The sequence below is a fragment of the Ostrinia furnacalis genome, unplaced genomic scaffold (genome assembly GCF_004193835.3).
Source record: "Ostrinia furnacalis isolate ACB-3 unplaced genomic scaffold, ASM419383v2 OfSCF7120, whole genome shotgun sequence".
NCBI classification, from domain to species: domain Eukaryota; kingdom Metazoa; phylum Arthropoda; class Insecta; order Lepidoptera; family Crambidae; genus Ostrinia; species Ostrinia furnacalis.
In genome coordinates this window covers 274,695-290,850 of record NW_021137359.1, presented here as the reverse complement: position 1 = coordinate 290,850, position 16,156 = coordinate 274,695, and the positions used below count along the sequence as shown (strand labels likewise).

Genomic DNA, 16,156 nt, shown 5'->3' with positions numbered 1-16,156 from the left:
TATGAATCATGTAAATAAAATTAAATAAATTTAAAGGAGACAAAGAGCCTGCATTAGCTGAACAGGAGCAAAATTTTGATTACATTCAAATATTGATTACTACCCTCTAACTCTGAACACCCTATAAAATTATTTTAAAATCTATTCCTTGTATGTGATGTGAGCGAACTATTGGGATGAAAATTTCACAATACTGTTTGTAAAGAATATAAGCATGTGAAAGAAATGCTGATATTACTAAATAAATGCATCAATCTAGTAAATTCAAAGTCATTTAGGAAGTTTTCCACAATTTGTAAATGGTTCGGAGGTATGTAAATATTTTAACCAAAATCAACAACTGTTTGGGCATAACTCAGATTAATTGTGGTAGATTGTCATTCCAGTTGACATAAAAATAGTTTAATAAGTCTTCAATTAAAACAGTCCTGCAGTTTACTTGAAATTTTAGAGTGATTCACTTGTTCACTTACCTTGAAAGCTGGTCTGCCAGTTATTCCCCAGCCGGCAAGGAATAAACCTGTCCATATGTTCTGGCTGCACCAGCACTGGCTGTCTCTTAGTCACAGGGCTGCACTGCTGCAGTAAACGTCTCTCATACGACTCACTAAACATTGTGCTTTCAGTCCAAGTCCCACACACAAACTGAATTCAATAATACCTCTGCAGAGGGTAATGGAAGAATGAGACTAGATTAATTTATCGGGTAGCCTGTCAATCGAACATGCTTCGATGTTTGTATCGAATGGATAGTACTATCGCGACGACACACCAACGAGTGCTATCTCTTCGGCTACTGAGCACCATTTGACTACGTTTGACACGGTCGATAGCGTAAGAACCCAAGGCATCGTACACAGCCTGATAGTGATAAAACAATAAAATCTTCACTACTACATTGAACTGGGCTATTTAGTCAACGATTATAGTTACCCAATTTATCAGTAATTTAACTCCAAACCACAAAATTAGAAATAAAATTGATCGAAATACAATCTCGAAAGCGTGACATAAATAAACAAAGTGTTGCCACCAAAAAAAAAGATTTATTTGAATAAAAACGGTTGCTTTGACTTTTTCTTCAAAATAAAGTTTTCGATTTTGTACAATATCATTATCATCTAAAAATGGTTATAAATAGCATCAATTTTGTAAAATTTTTACCAACTTACCTATGTACCCGAGTAAAATTTGTACCCGAGTACATGAATGATTTTCCACAAAAGAAAACTAACCTGAATCTGAGTGAATGATATTTTTATAACCGCTTATTTATTATTTTCATAATATTAAATTATTTAAGATTTTAAATGAGAAAATTTCTAATATTTTCATAATAAAGTTAAATAATGGTTCGTCTCCTTATAAAATATCTGCTCGACGACAGTTTATGCTAGATCAATACTCCAAAGCTAAACAAATTAGAAAAAAAAGAAAAGGTGTCAGTGTCAGGCACAGATGTCAGGTGTCAAAAAATTATTACGATGTTTTTTGTGTGGTTTTTTGCAATTTCGTTGTTGATAGAAATTAATATTTAATAATTAATTGTATTTAGTTAGTTATTTGCGAAGTGCAATTCTAATAAAACGATATACCTTAAGCCCAGAAAATCTTTGAAGTAAAATCTTTTCTAAATCGTTACTTCTTACTTCAACATAAACATTTTATCATTAATTATATTAATCATTGTCTGCAGTCTGTTCTATTACATCTAGGATAACAAAATGGATTACCGGCGTAAAAGTAGCCGTAACGACGAACCAGCCCACGACACTCCATTACATTCTAGGCTGTTCATTGTAACTGAAAAAGGGGTGACTGAGACCGATCTACGGGATGCTTTTTCACGATTTGGTCATATAGAAGACATAAAAATACCACGAGACCACCATACAGGAGAGTCCAAAGGTGTAGCTTATATAAAATACTTTAAAACCTCTGATGCAGCTGCAGCTATTGAGGGTATGAATTTTAAATCACTCCCGAACGTTAATCGTCCAATAAAAGTAATGGTTGCTGCAAATCGCTCAGAAATTCAATCAGAGGACCACAATGAAGACAAATTTAAGCGAATATTTATTGCTGTTCCAAACTCTATGAATGAAGAAGAGTTAAAAAATGTATTTTCAGAATATGGCCCTGTGGAATATGTACGGATGCAAAAGGATAAAAACGGCGAGTCAAAAGGATTTGCCTATGTGAAATTCAAATTATTTTCAGAGGCCGCTAGAGCTATTGAAGAGTGTGCACCAAAATACAGGGCCATTTTTGCGCAGCCGAAAAGTCAAAGACGTCCTGGTCCTGAAACATATTTTGAAAGTAACATTGGTCAACTGACTGCTTCCACAATGAATATGACGAATTCTCTTATGTCCGCAATGAATACTCAGCCTGACGGCTATACCTGTGTCAATTTCATGTGTAATCCTAATATCAGCCAAAACCAAATCAGAAAAATATTTGACATTGTACCAGGAATGACTAGTTGCCAATTATTTTTTGACTTAGTTAATAATTGTAGCAAGGGTAATGTCGCATATTCAAATCCTGTCTCAGCTGCATATGCTGTGAAGAAACTACATAATTTTGAATATCCTCCAGGATGTAGAATATTTGTAAAACCAAATTACAATAAATTTCCACCCGTTGAAAAAGGTTCCGAAAGCATCTCAAATGCATTTACGAACTTGAAAAATGCTATCTCATCACAAGCAAATTCGTCTTCCCCTGACTTGGTTCAATTAGCTGCAGCAATAGCAGAAGCGTCTAAATTAATTAAAAAGGCCGCTGCCGGTGTGACTGACGATGAAATACCTGACGGCAACGATTTAAACTATTGCAGTGTGTCGCTGCCACCACGACAACCTCTAGCAGACATTGACAGTACGGTTGCTAAGAGGTGCTTTTTGGTGTGCAAACCTCAGCCTCCTCCGCTCCCTGTTTTGCGTGACATTTTTTGCAGGTTCGGTGACCTTATTAATGTGTATACATTGCCCGGAAAAACTGTTGGTTACGCTAGATACGCTTCAGCACAAGCTGCAGACAATGCCATCAAAACTCTGCACGGAGCTGAGGTTTGTGGTGTTGTTATGAAGGTATTAGAGGCAGAAGAAGCTCCCCCTAAGAAAGTGAAATACGATCACTGACAAGCTAGATGACAAGGACGAGACGAATACATCTACAGTACTGTTCAATTAAGACCAATGTAGTTTTTACTAATAAACTTTTTTACTATTACAGACATCTTTTCAAACTTTCCTATGACCCAAGTTAATGTTGACTTTTAATTTGTCTATAGGCAGGTACACAAACAACTAGGCTTATTTGACACTGGGCAACAAAAATTACAATATTTCTAAAGACAGACAATCATTAAGTGTTAGGACATTCGGACTTACAAAGGACCTTGCATCCTTGATGATGGATATAGATCAGCGTTGCCAGTTTTTTTTTCGCCAAGTCGGGGCTTTGGTACTTTTTGAGTGAAAATAGCGGGATTCTTCCGTCAAAAGCGGGACATAGTAAAAAACGTATAAAATCAAAGGTTTTCAAATATTTATCTTTTTATTTGACTTAAAATTACGTTTACGTGACAATAGATAGCAAAAGTAGCCATAGAAAATGTATTTTAACAAAAAAATCATATTTTAAATCAGATTTACTTTATCGTTAAATTCGTCTTTAGAATAAAAAAAGAAAAAATAAACCAAAATCGAAATAAAAAAAAATATTCTTTAGAATAATATGGCGTTTCAAACAATAGTCTGGTGAAGTGAATGTCTCCGAAAAGCGGGACCGAGCCTGTCCCGCGCGGGACATATAAATTTTATTTAAAAATCGGGACGTCCCGCCAAAATCGGGACGTCTGGCAACGCTGATATAGATTGACATTCATCTTTAAATCTTAAGGAGTTATAATAAAACTAAATACATGAACTTAAAAGTAAATTTATTGCACACACAGCCTTGTTGCTTAATGTAAATAATTGACAATGTAAAAACGCAATGGCATCAAAAAACAATTCATATTGACGATGACTCCACCATAGCTTGTCTGAGTAGGGGCAACAACTCTTCCCTATAAAGCGGATGTTTGTCACCGTGTGTTATTTTTAATATCTTTTCTGACAATTTAAACTGACTGAGTGCCTTATCCAAGTCCATTTGGTATAGTAATATTTTGCCGTACTTAAGATGCAGCAGTCCAAGTAGAGGATGCCGGTCTCCGTAGTAAAATCTGTAAAACAAAGAAAAAATATTATAAATTTTACCTGAAGATAACGAGGTAAAACTAACTCTTCAAACAGAGTTCAACTAGGGACTAGTTGCTAGGGTGTAGCTTTTTATTAATAAGGGGGTTAATAAGTAATGAAGAGTTGGGTTCCTAGTAAAAAAGTGGTTACCGTCACGTCTAACTAATAATATAATAAGTTAATAAATGAAAAAATAACTATTCCACTTAAATTAAGTAGATCTTAACGACAAGCTGATGAAGTTCAAAATACGATGACATCTACACTCTAAAAAGGGGAAAAACTGACCTGAAACATGGAATCAGCATGTCTGCATAAACACACGCTTTCTGCCACATCTGGACTTGTATGAGGGCATCAAACGCGTGGTCCAGAGTCTGTGCGTGCATCACGTTCAAATGGTGGAGCACACCCTCTTGTCTTTCCAGGCAGTACTTGCAGACGTCCACATCTGTGTTACTTATAAGGAAAATATTCGGGTATAGTCTGATCGCACACTCACTGCGGGCGCCCGTCGCACAGTCGCGATAGCAATATAATTACGCGCGATAAGAATGGGTAGCTTGGGGTCATTGGACGAAATTCTACGTGCTCGGAGACCGCGCTTTAGTTCAATCAATCAATGACGTTTGGTCATGTTATGAGAATCACGTAATTGAAGTGCCTTTCCATCGCCAGAAAAAAGAGAAAGACCTCAAACCAGCTGGATGACTAAAGTCCAAAAAGACATGAAATGAAAGTATTGGGCCTCCACAAACAAGACGGTCGAGATAGAAAGAAATGGTGGCGCATAACGGGATAAGGCGAGGCAGAAGAAGTTCAATTAACAAAGTATGTTATTGTAGTTGAGACCTTTTTTAGTCTACTACTAAAAAAGGTCTCAACTTTGATTATTCATACCATCCGACTAAAAAATTTTAAGGCACTGACGAAATAGTTTTCAAGAATAATTCTAGCGTTCCCATAAATTCCCACAAAATAGGACTAAGCGGTAAACAGAAAATATAAACATAGTTGATTGATTTTCAAAAGGATACATGCAACCGAAGCCTCCTTCATATTCCGTAAATGCAACTCTGTGAACTCCATCGCTTTCACAAAATCCTCAACATGCTTATCCGTATACTTCGTCCCGCATTCGTCGCATCGTATCACATCGTTTGCTATTGATATGTTGGCTGTCAGTTCTGTCAATCCGTTTATGCTCTCAGTATTCTTATTTTCATTGACATTAGTGTTACTGTCTGGTGTCCTCACTAATGGACAGTTTTCCTTCCATTTGATCACGACTGGGTTATCACAAGACGCGTTCAGACATTTCCCTGCGTGCACCATTTTCAGCTGCGTCTCATCTGGAACGTAAACGGTGTTTTAAAGGATAATGGAAAAATCTAGATCTTTAACTACTGTTGCTTGTGTGCAAAACTGACGCATGCTTAGGGCGTAAGCAGACAGCTTTGAACAAGCCTGCCCGATGGAATACAAAATAAAAGAGTACAGAGAAAGATGTGTGTGATCAATCCAACAGATTTTTCAATTGGTGAATACAAGAGTCAAATCAGAAAAGAGTTGTGAAATATTGAAGTCAGTGGATTTATAAAACTGAGTAAACTTTGTGTATCTTAACTGAAAGAAAATTGTTCCAAAAGAGCAAATAAACAAAATCGTTTAGAATACAGCGTAACCTGGACAGTTGGATCTCAATAGTAATGATCGCTTATTTATCAAGGATACCTTATTATGGAATTAAAAACAGTATAAAAGATTAGCTTATGGAATTCAAGTATCAGTTATAAAAGATTTTTCCCTTGACCAAGTTACACTGTATTATGTATCGCGTACGGAATATGCACATCTAAAGCATTTACCCATGCACCTGTCACATTGGCACAAGAAATAATAGTTCTCTAACAGCTCTGTCTGTCTCTCGTAGGGCGTCTTCATCAGATCTATGTACGATATTCTCATCTGAAAAAGAATATAACTGGTTTTCAACAGTATCTTAGCAGCATAAAGTTCAAATTGTTGTAACGTCTATTCAGCTTCTGCTTAGTTAATAGAAGAAGAAACAAAAGATGGAAGAGAAATAGAAATTAAATTGCAGTGCAATCCAAAGGCACAGTCAGCGTCAAATAGTTCGTAACACCCAAAGTGGCCAAAAGGTTAACAACACAACCTTATTCTGATTGTAACAAAGACGTGTTGCAATGTTTTTGGGTACTTTGGGTGTCAGGAACTATTTGACGCTGACTGTAAATGTATGGAGTTCAGAAGGCCCAGTGTGAGTTTACATCAAACGCGCTCACTATATTCAGAAAATGATAGTATTTTTAATAACGGTTAAAATAGTAACCTACCTGCGACCAGTCTAAACAACTCAAGTCCTTCGTGGCCCGGATACTGATAGTTTTGCCGTCGAATGTGGCCACTGCATTGGGCTCACAGCTGTGGTCCAAAATCGACGCTGCCAGGTATATGCCGGTACCGATGGAGTTCATGTCGATGTCTAGGATCGTGAAACTGTTGATTACCATCTGGAATGGGAATATTGATGTTTTAATGAGCTAGAGTCTCCCAGTAAAGCATAAACTTAATGGTAAAGGTTTCTGAAATAAACAGAAGTTCTGTTATCGTGTGGGTTGTAATAAATGAGGCGACAACCCTTCCCAACCCAGATTTTTTTTATGGTCGAAAGGGGGCGCATGAGCGCGTCTCAAATAAGTTTGGGAACCAATGGTCTACGCATTCCGTATAATAGATAAGTAAGTCGTCAAAACACACCCTTCCGTAGATCCCCATGAGCTCGACAGTATTCGGCAATGACAAGTCCTTGAGGAATTCGTACAGCACCATGCACAATGATGTGAAGTGGTCCATCCTCTTCTTGTCTGTCTTCAGGTCGGAGTAATCTGCAATAGCGAATTTTGAAGGTCAATTTTGGGACGAAAGTTACAAGTGGATGGGAACAGTATTATTTTAGAGCACATAAAGGTCAAGATTTTTTTGGTCTCCATCTAATCAATTATGTACTGTCATAATCAGTACTCAATAGACTAAATGATGCTTCTATATTTCCTAGGGTATCCGTTTAATATTATCATATTATATGGGTCAGCAACACATTTTTTATAGATAGGTAGGTACCTCATCAAAACAATGATGTGCTCAAGTAGTTTTTTTATAATTGCTTAGTTTATCACTGAGCCAATATTCGTGCTTGAGACACGTCACCAGCGGCAAAGAATCCGGCTCGAAGGACCAAAAAATGTAGGTATCTGCTTAAACTTACGCGACATGAGATCTTTCCACATCCGAAACGAGTTGCCCGTGTAGAAGGCGCGGTAAGAGTGCCCATCTCCACGGCTCAGCTTGTTGATGATCTTGGCAAGCATGCGAGCCGCATCCGGGATCACTTTGGGCGCCACCCGCTTTAGGTTGGCGCATTCCCACTGGAAAGTGTGGAAACATTATGATATGAAATTCATAATACTCATTATTATAACACTTTGCTGGACAGTATAATTTAAGAGTTACTTCCCAAATGACACTACTTATCAGCGTTGCCAGTTTTTTTTTTCGCCAAGTCGGGACTTTGGTACTTTTTGAGTGAAAATAGCGGGATTCTTCCGTCAGAAGCGGGACATAGTAAAAAAACGTATATAATCAAAGGTTTTCAAATATTTATCTTTTTATTTGACTTAAAATTACGTTTACGTGACAATAGATAGCAAAAGTAGCCATAGAAAATGTATTTTAACAAAAAAATTATATTTTGAATCAGATTTACCTACTCTATCGTTAAATTCGTCTTTAGAATAAAAAAAGAAAACAGTTAAAAAGTTTTATTCTTTAGAATAATATGGCGTTTTAAACAATAGTCTAGTGCAGTGAGTGTTGTCCCGCGCGGGACATTTAAATTTGATTTAAAAGGCGGGACGTCCCGCCAAAATCGGGACTTCTGGCAACGCTGCTACTTATTCACATATTGCCTTTGGGAGCAGTTTCAATGTTATACTAATAAAAACTATGATGTCTGTAGGCGTTCTGTCGTATCATCCTTTACTAACTGAACGCTGGTGGACGTTACTGTCCATCAATGTGTTAAATTATAAAATAGAATGCGATTGTATACTTCTGACGACATCTTTTGTCCATTTTCATTGAAGGAAAGTCTCACACTAGTTGAACTATGAAATAGAGGGGAAGAACCACTACTTTGAATTTTATGACTGCCCGATTTTAGTCTACCAAGCAAGCCAGTAATTTAGGTAGGTGGAAGATTTTGAAAAAGAAGAACGGTCACGCCCCATACAAAAAAAAACCCAGACCCGACAGAAACGAGACATACCTCAGTTTTTTTGTCATGTCTTAATTAGTCAAATTATATATTTTTTATATTCGAAATCTATGTATAACACCAAAATATTACCCTTTGTTTTTGTTCAGGCGTTATACAAAAACTAATACAAAATGCCTATTTATCACCAAAATTGGTAAATGTATGTACCTAAATGTCTATTACAGCTGTTATGGAATGTATCTAGGTGACCTGGAGATACAGCCGGATTATACAGGTGGTTATACATATGGAACGATAAGTGATCTCACTCGATTATTTCTAAACTATACAAGATATCGAAAAACTAGTTACTGATTCTGAAAGTGCTTCACGAGCTCTTTCAAATGGTACCAATAATAGGTTACAGATTATGGAAGCTGGTAACATTGAATTTTTGGATTTTGTAACTTCTCGTTTCCACCCTGTATAATCCGGCTGTATCTCCAGGTCACGTAGATACATTCCATAGCAGCTGTAATAATTATTTAGGTAACTATATACATTTACCAATTTTGGTGATAAATAGGCATTTTGTATTAGTTTTTGTATATTACGCCTGAACAAAAACAAAGGGTAATATTTTGGTGTTATACCTACATAGATTTCGAATATAAAAAATATATAATTTAACTAATTAAGACATGACAAAAAAACTGAGGTGTCTCGTTTCTGTCGGGCCTGGGTCACAGATGACCGTTCTTCTTTTAGTAACTTACGAATTTGTTTGTAAGAAAGAGAGCGATGGATTTAAATCTTTGAGGCAAAAAATACTATTGTTTGTTTCTCAAACACAAGGAAAAAATTCTTGCCAGAAACAACGTGCGTCATCTAAAACATCAACAAACATATGCCGCCATCGATCATAAAGCTCAAATGATACGATTTATTCTCAGCAATCGGTATCTATTGCTGCTGCAAAGGTAAGCTAAAAATAATAGAAACTGTTACATCAGGAAATGGCAAACGGCCACGAAACGTATCTGGTACGCGTCAGGCGCGAAATAAATGGGCGTTTGACAGCGCAGGCGAGCCCCGAAATATTTACGGTCTTTCGTTTTTTTGGCGCGGGAAATCAAACGATGTTTTACCAGAGAATTATGTTTTATTTCAGCAGAATCAGATGCGTTTAATAAATTAAGGCCTTGATCAATGCCAACAAGTAAGATAATTTTCGCGCGCAAAACGTAATCGCTACTAACTTTCAAAGTTTACGGCGCGCGCGCAGCGTGTTTTATTCTTTTTATGTGTAGACAAATTGGTCACATTGCAACTTGCCTTTACTTTATTAGGTTTTTTTTTATTTCAGTTTTGATGACCGAATGCAAGAGTGCATTCATAGAAAGAGAAAGTAACTCTAGGCGCAGACCGCAGACCACCGATTTTTAGTTGGCCGATAGTTGGGTCGTCGGACTGTTGATCAGTTTGGAGATGTATGAAAGTGCGCACATTACACCGATTTGGTATCGGCCGATTCTTCATACAAATTAGAATCGGGCCCGACTATCGGCTAACTAAAAGTCGGCGGTCTGCGCCTAGGCTAACTCGTGTAGGTATCTTAGCTAGGGCCTAAGACGACAAAATCCGTTCTTCAGCTCCTAACTTTTAGTCTACCTACAATCAGCGGTCGGTACTACACTCGCGAGCAAAAGTATGGAATCACTTACATGAAGTTGTTTCCACGCGATCTTGTGTAGTAACGAATTTGTTAGTAACTAAAAAAGTAGAATCATTTTAAAGATTAAACTTTTAACTTTAAATTGATACCAAAAATCATTTAAATCACACCGGTATTTAAAAAGATATCCCGGCTGATGTGAAGAAGTAAGAAAAAAGACATGTACCAACTGTTTGATACATCGCGAGTTGCGGCCTATTTGCCCCCTATAAAAGGATGTGTTTTCGGATTTTTGCGTTCACACGTTGATCCATACACATCTCGGCTTCTTTTGACACTTTACCTGGGATTCTACACCTTCAGAAGCAGCACAAATCGTTGCACTATTGCAAGAAGGGCTAAGCCAGCGGGCTGTCGCACGTCAGCTCCACATAAGCCAGTCCTGGGTTTCAAAAGTTTTAAGACGCTTTCGGGAGACTGGTGGCTTTATCCCGAGACCAAGTTCTGAACATTGCCGGTGCACATCGCAGAGGGAAAACCGTTTTTTCATGTCAACTTCTCTACGAAATCGTCATTTGACTGGTATCGACGTCCAGCAAGAGCTCAGAAATGTTCGTAGGATAGCTGTTAGCGAGTGGACAGTTCGTCTAAGATATGAGCAATAAAATTTGACTCCAAAAAGGCCTGCCACAGGCTGGAAACTGACGGCAGGTCGCCGACAAGCACGCTTTCAATTAGCTCGCACTCGGGAGGCGAGTAATGGAGTCGAGTTTTGTTCTCCGATGAATGCAGACTGTTTTTGCAGTGCAGCAGTCGAAGAGGTCGGGTCTATAGACGGCCTGGGGAGCGATTTGTGCAGTCCTGGTTCGCTAAAACATTGGCTTATGGGGGTGGCTTGCTCGACTTCTCATCGAGATGTGTAGGAGCAAATTGAAAGCGTGCTTATCGGTGACCTGCCGTCAGTTTCAAGCCTGTGGCAGGCCTTTTTGGAGTCAAATTCTATTGTTTATATCTTAGACGAACTGTCCACTTGCTAACAGCTATCCTACGAACATTTCTGAGCTCTTGCTGGACGTCGATACCAGTCAAATGACGATTTCGTAGAGAAGTTGACATGAAAAAACGGTTTTCCCTCTGCGATGTGCACCGGCAATGTTCAGAACTTGGTCTCGGGATAAAGCCACCAGTCTCCCGAAAGCGTCTTAAAACTTTCGAAACCCAGGACTGGCTTATGTGGAGCTGACGTGCGACAGCCCTCTGGCTGAGCCCTTCTTGCAATAGTGCAACGATTTGTGCTGCTTCTGAAGGTGTAGAATCCCAGGTAAAGTGTCAAAAGAAGCGGAGATGTGTATGGATCAACGTGTGAAAGCAAAAATCCGAAAACACTTGCTTTTATGGGGGGTAAATAGGCCGCAACTCGCGACGTATCAAACAGTTGATACATGTCTTTTTCCTTACTTCTTTACATCAGCCGGGATATCTTTTTAAATACTGGTGTGATTTAAATGAATTTGGTATCAATTTAAAGTTAAAAGTTTAACCTTTAAAATGGTGCTACTTTTTTTGTTATTAACAAATTGGTTTGTACACAAGATCGCGTGGAAACAACTTCATGTAAGTGATTCCATACTTTTGCTCGCAAGTGTATTTTTGTTGGCTTCAGTGGCATCTATTACGAGCGCTTTGGGCGTATATGACGTTCGTTGATTTACTACACCCATTTATTGGGTACTCAACCAAATCTTGGCTATTTGAAGTCTATTAATAAAGTTTTTAGGGCTCTGTCGCCGAAGCTATGAAAATACTAATTTAAATGAATTTAAGAAGCTATGAAAATGAAATTGTATTGTTTGAATGTTGTATAGCTTATTGTTGTCTCTTATCTCGCTACATTGAATGAGGGCTATCGTTTTTATACTTAACAGTTGGCACCCCTGGCAATTGACAGGACCTTACTCTACAGTGGCGCCATCTTGATGAGTGCAAATGCGATAGTCCTCCTACTCACAAGTTGGCGCCACTGTCTTCGCGACTAGCAAGTGACAGGACCTTACTCTACAGTGGCACTAACTGGTGAGCGCTAAAACGATAGCCCTCATTAACAAAGATATACACGCTAATGTTTGCATCGTGCAAGATTCGAATGCGCGACCTATGACAATGCGTCCGAAATGGCATGGCTTAGTATGTTCTAGACGAGCTCTGGTCCCTACGATAAAATTTATTGGAGGCCTTTTCAACTAAAAAAGGACATTAAGGATCATCTGCTAAGGACTGCGATCTGGTAAAGGTTGTGGGAAGAACCTAGATGCGGGCAGCGCAGGACCGTTCAATAAGGAAAACCTTGGGGAAGGCCTTTGTCCAGCAGTGGACGGAAATTTGCTGAAACGACGAAGGATCATGAGGCTTTTTTCATCAAAAAAATGACATTGTAATTTTTTTGGGCAGGTGATTATACAAATTAACACACCAAATTAAAGTTATATTGGTTACTACATCAAACAAGCCTTGACAATAACATTGGTACGCTACATTCTACTCCACATACCTTGTGATCAGGCCAAGCATCTTTCTGGCATGACCTGCCGCAGTAGTGAACGAATTGGCATCCCGAACATTTCAACACCTTGCCCCTGAAATGCAGAGCTTCTGTTGTGACTAAGAACTGTATAAATGAACTAAAGATCCTATCTATATGAGTAAAGCATTGAGTGATAATAGTAATAGTAGATGTTGACAATTTATTTTTAAATAATTTGTTTTAGCTGGCTTTTAACTGTAAAAAATGCCTTGTTTTTTTTGTATTATATTAAAGAAAAATAAAGTAAATGTTACTTCTGGTTAGGTAGAGAAAAAAAAATTTTTAGCTTGAATTATAAGTGCACATATTATTTTTATTAAACAAGAATTAAGGTCGCAGATGAATTATCCAACAAACAAAAAAAATAATTCCTACCCTATTATGTAATGTATGACTCATAAATTAATGATAAAGAATCAAATTTCATTCACTAAACAATTATAATAATATTGAAAACTTTTGTATGTGTTTGTAGAAGTAATTTTACTTACTTTTCTAAACAATTGTCACATCGGCTTCCTTTTTCTTTTGACGACAAAACGAACACAAAAGGTTGCTCAATTAATATTAAATCACCGGCTTTGATCACCGAATCGGTGTTCCTATACTTATTTTTCATGTCTTTTATTGCTTTGTGTATGAGGTAGGATGGTAACTTAGAATCTACTTATTCTTATAGATAGATACTACTACACCGTACGTATTCGAAAGTGAATGTGATGGGAATGTAAGCGTTCAGGCAGAAGTTACGTGCGAATCTGAAAATATTACTGGCCGCGCTACCTGCTACTCCGAACAGCCAATATCAGTTACATTATTTTTAGTCTCGACGCGGCCGGCATATGAAGCACAGAAAGCTAAAACAAACAAAAAAACGCCCTAATATTAGACTTGCCAGTCGACGGTTTATTTATTTATTTTGTTTTGGAAGAGAAATGACAAAACGAAATAAAAATGCGAGAAGGAAGAGCGCAATACAAAAAAAAATTGGAAGTCAATTTTGACGTTTCTGTGGGTGACAGTTGACACTGACAACCGTGTAAAGAAAATTTGGAATAATGGCAATGGGCAAATTGAAATTTGTCTGAGACTAGGAGCACATTGTTCTTATGGAGATAACTTAGTTATTATAACTCTCGAAAAATATTATACCATGACCATATAATGCACAATCACCACAACGTTTTTCATAATCCACTTCATCCACTCCATGTTTGTGAACTATAAAATATTTTTGCCTACTCCATATTTATTGCCTAGCTTTTTTGCAATGTACCCTTGTGAAAATGTTGAAACCACATGAAGCCATAAATTGAATTAAAAAAAACCACAACGGTATTTGACAATGACAGACAGTCGTTAAAATAATGTATTTCTTGTGTATGAACTTTTGAGGTTATTTTACACAAAAACAAATTAACACCATCGAAAAATAGGCTTAGTATTGTCTAAATTTCAATTTTCTATATTACTTGGAATATAAAAATGTCACTCATAGTAACCAGAGCTTCCTTGGCACTGAAAAATGCAGAACAAAACTTTCAGGCTGTGAAATTTGAAGCACATAAACCTAAGAAAAAAACAACTGAAACTGCAAGTGAAGATAATACCAGGCCACAAGTAACTCCTTATAACAAAAAGGATTTAGAACTTAAGAAAGTTCGGCATGAGATTGTGAAGTTTGGAATGTCTGGATTTGATACTACAAAGAAAGAAGAAGCAAGAATAGCTCTAGCAGTTAGTTTAGGTAAGATTTTTATTTCACGCAGTCTGTCTTGGCCCGATAGGAGATGTCGCCATTTACTTCAATCTTGTGCGATATCATTACGCCTAGGGTTGCCAGGTCCAAACACACAAAAGCCGGACTCTGTGCTTCATTTGGCCGGACATGTTACCCTAAAAGCCGGACATGTGACGGGGAGGGGGGAGCCATACACCTGCCAACCCTACTACTGACAGAGCGCGAGTCGTGTATCTGGCGACGAGCCGCGAGGGCTTTTTGCAAAATGTAAAAGGCCTAACAAAAGCCGGACAAGCCGGACACCGGTTATTTTGGCCGGACACCCAATCAAAAAGCCTAACTATGTCCGGCTTTATCCGGACGCCTGGCAACCCTAATTACGCCAATCGCCTGCTTCATATTTATTTACCTACTAATAATAGTTAAAATTCTCTGTCTAACCATGTGTAAAAATCGTGGTATTTTTGTTCATAGGCGCCAAACCTCCAAAACGCGAGTATTTGAACTACAAAGAACTTATGCAGAAGAGGAAGCAAGAAAGACAGAAACAGAAGGATGATAAGCAGGCAATGATATCCAAGAGTATCCTGCAGACTGGTGGTAAAAAGAAGAAGAAGGCTAACAATGATGTTGGACATTTCTTGAGCGGATATGGAAAGGTAATCAAAAGAGATTTAATCAAGATTTTTTTTCTATCTGCGATCAGCCATCAGCCTTTATTAGATTGGATGAATTTGTATTAATGACAGTTTAGGTTCTGCACATCCCATGATGTGTCACCTCGTTTCCTTACAATAACTCTTCAGGTCGATGCTATTTGCTTTCTCCTGAGCCTTCAACAAGCTTATTTATGAGAACTAAAACTTTAATACAGTTTTTACTTTTCACAATAGATAATTATCATTATCATGAAATGAATTATTGAGTATATTTTAGTGGAAAATGATGACATGAATTCAAAATGTTCATTGTTAATATGGGAATCGAACCCACGACCATCTGCTTGCCGGGCAACTATAGTTTTTTTGTGATTTTTGAGAGTGAGATGCAACTCTTAATACTAAAAAATAACTGATCATCTAAATTTTATGTCTAACCATAGGGTGAAGCCTTTTCATTGGATCCCAATATAAAAGAAAATCAGAATTTACCCAATGTTTATTTTTATTTTACAGGTACAGAAAAAAGATCTAAAGAAAAAAGATGCTGCTCCTAAGAAGGATAAGAATAAGAAAAGGATAAAGTTATGATAATTTTAATGATTATTATTATTGTTTGTAAATAAAAGTGCTTATTATTTCAATTAATTTTGATTTTTACTATTTCTTCCTCATTATTATAATATTGAATTTGCTTTTATATGAACAAATTAATAATAAGTAAGTAGGTCTGAAAGATTCATAAATTTTTAAGTTAAATGAAAAGAAAACAAAGTAAATATCATTTACATACACAATATTTATGTATTTCATAAATTAATATTGATTTACAAATTGATATAAATTACAATAATATTTACAAAAGTACTTAAAGCTACTACAAGAAGTCCTTAACAACTAACTCACTTTCGCTTGAAAATATGTCTTCTTTTCTGCCACCCTGAAGTAAATGTTGTTGTGGAAAAGCT

General features: G+C 37.2%; 3 protein-coding genes across 3 annotated transcripts; 2 read left to right on the top strand and 1 right to left on the bottom strand.

The window, feature by feature from the left end:
* Window positions 1–1,466: 1,466 nt before the first annotated feature.
* LOC114363445 (RNA-binding protein 45-like) lies at window positions 1,467–3,237 on the top strand. Its single transcript, XM_028319163.1, has 2 exons — window positions 1,467–1,618; window positions 1,697–3,237. Exon 2 carries the CDS (start codon window positions 1,725–1,727, stop codon window positions 3,144–3,146), a length of 1,422 nt encoding a protein of 473 aa, XP_028174964.1. The 5' UTR covers window positions 1,467–1,618; window positions 1,697–1,724; the 3' UTR covers window positions 3,147–3,237.
* Window positions 3,238–3,985: 748 nt separating this feature from the next.
* Window positions 3,986–13,779, bottom strand: Smyd3 (SET and MYND domain containing, class 3). Its single transcript, XM_028319162.1, has 9 exons — window positions 13,280–13,779; window positions 12,756–12,840; window positions 7,543–7,702; window positions 7,035–7,162; window positions 6,611–6,787; window positions 6,122–6,221; window positions 5,291–5,605; window positions 4,542–4,704; window positions 3,986–4,237 (listed from the first exon to the last, which is right to left on the bottom strand). Exons 1-9 carry the CDS (start codon window positions 13,405–13,407, stop codon window positions 4,024–4,026), a joined length of 1,470 nt encoding a protein of 489 aa, XP_028174963.1. The 5' UTR covers window positions 13,408–13,779; the 3' UTR covers window positions 3,986–4,023.
* Window positions 13,780–14,231: 452 nt separating this feature from the next.
* On the top strand, window positions 14,232–15,816 carry LOC114363451 (uncharacterized protein C1orf131). The gene is made up of 3 exons (XM_028319171.1): window positions 14,232–14,535; window positions 15,004–15,188; window positions 15,705–15,816. The coding sequence occupies exons 1-3, from the start codon at window positions 14,274–14,276 to the stop codon at window positions 15,777–15,779; spliced, it is 522 nt and encodes a 173-aa protein (XP_028174972.1). The 5' UTR covers window positions 14,232–14,273; the 3' UTR covers window positions 15,780–15,816.
* Window positions 15,817–16,156: the final 340 nt, after the last annotated feature.

Bases quoted from the DNA above. Each gene is read 5' to 3' on its own strand.
- LOC114363445 (XM_028319163.1), top strand. From the start codon at position 1,725: ATGGATTACCGGCGTAAAAGTAGCCGTAACGACGAACCAGCCCACGAC.
- Smyd3 (XM_028319162.1), bottom strand. From the start codon at position 13,407: ATGAAAAATAAGTATAGGAACACCGATTCGGTGATCAAAGCCGGTGAT. The intron at 7,703-12,755 runs GTATGTGGAGTA...CACACTTTCCAG, and splicing joins ATGCTTGGCCTGATCACAAG to TGGGAATGCGCCAACCTAAA. The intron at 6,788-7,034 runs GTGTGTTTTGAC...TTCCCATTCCAG, and splicing joins TCATGGGGATCTACGGAAGG to ATGGTAATCAACAGTTTCAC.
- LOC114363451 (XM_028319171.1), top strand. From the start codon at position 14,274: ATGTCACTCATAGTAACCAGAGCTTCCTTGGCACTGAAAAATGCAGAA. The intron at 14,536-15,003 runs GTAAGATTTTTA...TTTTGTTCATAG, and splicing joins AGCTCTAGCAGTTAGTTTAG to GCGCCAAACCTCCAAAACGC. The intron at 15,189-15,704 runs GTAATCAAAAGA...TTTATTTTACAG, and splicing joins TCTTGAGCGGATATGGAAAG to GTACAGAAAAAAGATCTAAA.